Genomic DNA, 5,087 nt, shown 5'->3' with positions numbered 1-5,087 from the left:
ATATACTAGCTTTAGTAATCTGTTTATAAAGTAAAGACACCAGTTAGTGACACTCTTAGTTTTCAAGAGTACAAGATTTAGCGTTTCTTTGTTGTGTACGCTTCAATTACCAGTTTTTAAAGTATGAGTGAAGTAGTTGTTTTTTAATACTAAAAGCATGATGGTAATTAAGTTCCGCATTGCTTGTTAACCCTCAAATGATACACTGGTGCAATATATATATACACACACATATGTGTGATTGTATATATATGTTAAATATTCGTAATATATGCTAGATATTTATTATATGTGCAATATGTTAAATATTTAATATTATCATTGCAAAAAAAAAAACAATTCGCATCAGTGTACCGTTTACGTATGCTGGTTTGGCGTGTACCGCTTGGTGATTAATAATTATTGATTTTTGTGTGCTTCATACGAGTGGATGGGTAAGTGGTACCTGTGCACCTTTCAATGGCTCATAATAAATCATTATAAAAACTTTTGCCCTCCAGACACCTACTCACATAAGCGTAAATTTTAGAACTCGTGCACATGTAGATATCACAATAGGCTTTTGAATATCTTTCATATACTGTATGAAATTTAATATCGAAGCATGCTACTTTTTATGAAGCCTTCATTAACGTTTTGATTTTAATTAAGTTTGTCAATAAATAAGGAAATTCATCCAGGATACCACTTACTGGTCGCATGCCACTCACGAGTGTATTTACCTCATGTGTCTTAATTTATGTGAAGAACTATTTAAATAAACGTCCATTTTTCATATTTTCATCATCATCCCAAAATCATTAAAAAGCAAGAATTTTGAATACTACAATCGAATATTATGCTTCAAAGTGTATCTACTGTCATTCCTAGTGGTCATTCTTGTGGAACGCTGACTTGTTAGGGTACACTGAAGTGAGGAAGGACTCCGAAACGAGAAGTAGAAGAGAGGAGAGAGGAGTTGAACAGAAAAGCAGACGCCGGATCCTTTCTGCAGTGCCATTTCCTAAACCCCCGGTGGTACCGGAAACGGGGCAAACAGTTTACATCGCCGTGCGCTTGGCACACTCCAATGTGAAGCACAGTTTTTGCTGAGAAAGGACTAGCTCTCCACTACCTTTCCACTACTCAACTTCCGGTCCGAGATCGCGGTTAAAGTGGCACGTCACGTTTTCAAGAGAACTCGGCCCGTCTCTTCCGTTGTGTGAAATTCTACTTCTTTTCATACGATGCTACGCTCTTTCACTGCATTCCTTTCTTCATACTTTTATTTCTTACACTGATATATTAGAAGCTGTTTGATTTCTAGAATTCTTAATTAAAGACTGTTGTTAACTATTATTTTTCAATTTCCTAATTGAAAAGTAAATTCAGCAAGAGTTGTTGAATCGGAAGCGGGGTTAAATGAATGCCTGTAGCTTAGGATGAAGCTGAATTTGTAATTAAATATGCTACAGTGGAGTTCAATTAGAGATCTGGATGCAGTAAAATAAGTAAATAAGGCGAGACTTTTATTTCATTTAGGGTTCAAGCTTAAATGATGGTGAAATCAAATTTTTGTCTTCGGTAAGAAATTTCCAATTTAGCGCAAGCTTTTGAAAAACTAATGAACATTTTTATCAACTTAAGTTGATGTCTTCATCGCTTTCGAATTTATAAACTCTGGATAATTAGACTTTTGTGGTAGGGTGGGTTGATCGAATTAACGCTTCGAAATTCAAACGTGACTTAATGAGGGCACTTCTGTACCTATATACCATTTCATTTATATCAGTAGATGCAATTTTAGCGGTGATATAGACATAAAATGGGCGTAGTCTCTTTCATAGGTGCACTAAAAGTAGGTGGGACTTTTACTTAGAGAGGAAAATATAAGAGTTTGATTAATATTAGTAAAAAATTGAGTAAATCTTAGGTGATCATGAAATTAGAATGAACATATCTATGCTGGTTCGTGAAATAAAATTGTGGGGAAGTATATAATTCAAACCAGAAAAATAGGTGGAGCTAGTATCTATCAGCTACAGAAAGTTTTTACCTTAACCATTCTTTATTTTTTTCATTTTAATGTTTAATCGCCCTCTGTTCAGAGGGAGACATTCACCTTACCAGCGATGGATTGAAATTAGTAGAGGATTTGATCATATTCAAGGTATAATAACAAGAGCTTGTTTACTAGTGGCAAAAAAATTATTTGGGCTCATTCAATCATAGAGTTACGATTTAAATAGTTTTATTCGTAAAAGACTTAAATCTCGCTTCGCGAAAGTTCGTAGTAGCGATTCCATTTTTGAAAGGATGTGAGACCTAGTTTATATTCCTTAACTTAAAAGCGACTAATCTTCAAATGTGCTTAGTGTTGTTTATTATAAAAAGACACGTTTCATTGGATTAGTTTAAAGATTGAATTTCATACTAAAGCTCCCCCGATTAAGGATAATTTTTTAGCCTCGTTGAAAGTAATCAATAATGCTGAAAAAGTTTTCTCGTCGCCTGTATAGCGTTAATTAATTGCAGACGAGCGAACTTTTATCTTTGGTCTGGCGTTAACGATATTAACTTTTAATTGCCAAACAGTGTCACTGCGATATTCCAGGGACTCTAGATAAATCCAGTTTACGATTTTCAGATCCTCTTCCTTCGAGAGATAAAATATCGACTTGGCTCAATTTTATCAACCACTTAAGTTTGTTTCGCAAACTTATCCATCCAAATTTGCGCAGAACTTTATTTATTGATTTAAATTTATTAAACACTATAATTAGTTGGTCAGTGGTTTATAAATTAACAACTTGTTGGTTGATACGTGTAAGTTGAGAAAGAAAAGTTCTATGTACTCACCTTTCCCAAAGGGTGCGAGTAGTAGGTAATTTGCCAGAGCAGCTCCTGTGTCGTGACCTATTACCGTGATTCTCGTGGGGTCACCACCGAACGCGGCGATGTTATCTCGAACCCAACGAAGTCCCATGGCTATGTCCCTTAGAGCCAAATTACCTCCGGAACTTGAAACCACATCGGGGTAGGAGGCTGTTCTCAGAAAACCTGAAAGGCGATACATTTTCATCTATCTACTAATTGTGAGATTTTATGGTGAACCGCTTTTCTATTTTGATTCCTGTGTAATCTTTTTATACACTCAATTAATTTTTCTTAGGAATTTTCGAAGATGACTTCAGACTTAAAAATTCGTCGCTGTTAATCCATACGCCTGGGTAGAAATTGCCTTTTTATGTCTGAACTAAATATTGGCTCTCACGAGGCCGCAGCCAGATTTCCTAGCTGGAAGAATCTAGGCTTTCCCTCTGCTGGCCCTCGACAGGTTATTGTCGTGTGCTACTTGTCTTACATTATTTATATGCTCACTTTTTAGCACTATATTTTTTAATCAAACTAGATACAAAGCTTTATTCATAAAGATATATTTAAAAAATAATTTCTATCAATTAATTATTTTCTCGAGGTGACCTTGTAAAGTCCTCGACAGGTAAAACGGGTAATACAGCTGGGAGTGCAAAAAAGTACATTATTGTTCTTATTCTTAATTATACTTAAATTAAAAAAAGGAAAAATTAAAAAAATTACCGAGATGCAAACTTTGAAAAATTTCATTTTTTTTGAAAAAATTATAAACATTTGGTGCGTTAAAGTTTGAAAGAATTTCTCTGAAAGATCGATTTAATTTGAAATCACATGAGTACGTTTAAAAATCATATAAAACAAATCGAGCTTCAATTCATTTCTAAAGTATCGAATGCATGTCGTCAAGCATTTATGATACCGCACTCAGCGTGGCATCGTAGCTATGGGGATTAGGCGTTCGACTTATACGCCTGCGGTGCGTCCGTTCGATTCTCGGCGCTTTGCGAATATTTTAATAAACTGCGTTTGTCTTTAGGTATTAGTAATAAGTCTTCTCTAGTCAAATTTAACAATAAGTTTAGTTTTAGAATAACATGCGGAGTATAGTTAATAATCGAATGTCAATAAAAATACGACAAAACGGAGGAGTGTTTTGTGTCAGAGGCTACAAAAAGGTGTAAAATCTTTTAGATTAAACTTTTGCAAAGAAAATGTATTTTACAATTGGATTAATATTTTCCTTTTTTGAATCAAAAATTTCTGGTAATAGATTATGGCAATGTGCTGGTTAAACTTTAATATTACTGAACCATAGCATCAACTTCAGAATTTAAAGCATGATCAATTTTTTAATAATTTAATAATATTTTATTTGAATCAACAAAATAAGAAACAATAGCATATGCTTTTGAATAATAGTGTATGAGGGACTATCTAGATTCTATAAAGACCCTATTAATAGGCCCTTATTGGGTTGCCTACTGATGACCTCGCTAGCTGAGCGTGACGCTTTCGCTTGCGCCCTCGATAGATCGCCAAGAAGGGGCATTATTTTTTTCTGAACGTCCGGTATTATACAAAATAATGATAATTACTTTTTCTGTTTGATTCATGTGAAAGTTTCTGGGAGAATCAAAACATTTGTTTTTTACGTGCTATTTTTTGATAGTTGTAATCATTTGTTGAGTATCTCAAAAAATGTGAATTTATTCCGTGAAATAGTTTTTTCCTTTCTGAATCCTAAAATACGTGTACGAAGCCACTTTCTTCTGAATCTTAAGTGCAGCAAGGGTTAGCAAAATTAATTTTCTTTCTTCTTTTTCTACCTCAAAGAGGAAGTTTTGTAGTAAAAATTTCAAATATTTTTTAAACGATTCAATTAAAAGCTTCTTGGTTGATAAATGTCCAATATAACATTCTAAGCAATTGTATGTGTGTGTGTGGATATAACCTTTTTTGGTAACACGATAAATTAAAGACAGTTATAGATTAATTGATTAAATTTAGAGGGCTTTTATTCAGTACTCATATCTCAAAACTGACACACGGATTATTCAAACGATTGTATTTTACCTTCTTTTTTAATTCTTATTTATGATTGTGACTTGGAATCGTTAAAATTTTTGATCTCTAATTATTTTTCCAGTCATCTAGTACTTTTACATGGTAATTTCTTGGACAGTCATTTTTTACCTTCTCATCAGATAAGGTATTAGGTTTCTGTAAAATTT

The 5,087-nt window shown here is 33.7% G+C and overlaps 1 protein-coding gene across 1 annotated transcript in view; it reads right to left on the bottom strand.

The window, feature by feature from the left end:
* Window positions 1-5,087, bottom strand: part of LOC117179804 (neuroligin-4, X-linked-like) — a 105,943-nt gene that overhangs the window by 42,615 nt on the left and 58,241 nt on the right. The window contains exon 4 of the mRNA XM_033371927.1: window positions 2,839-3,039. Coding sequence (XP_033227818.1) covers window positions 2,839-3,039 — 201 coding nt within the window. The remainder of the gene's footprint in view (window positions 1-2,838; window positions 3,040-5,087) is intronic.

The sequence above is a fragment of the Belonocnema kinseyi genome, chromosome 1 (genome assembly GCF_010883055.1).
Source record: "Belonocnema kinseyi isolate 2016_QV_RU_SX_M_011 chromosome 1, B_treatae_v1, whole genome shotgun sequence".
Taxonomy (NCBI): domain Eukaryota; kingdom Metazoa; phylum Arthropoda; class Insecta; order Hymenoptera; family Cynipidae; genus Belonocnema; species Belonocnema kinseyi.
Note: the sequence above shows the minus strand (reverse complement) of the source record. Positions and strands in the feature narration are given on the sequence as shown.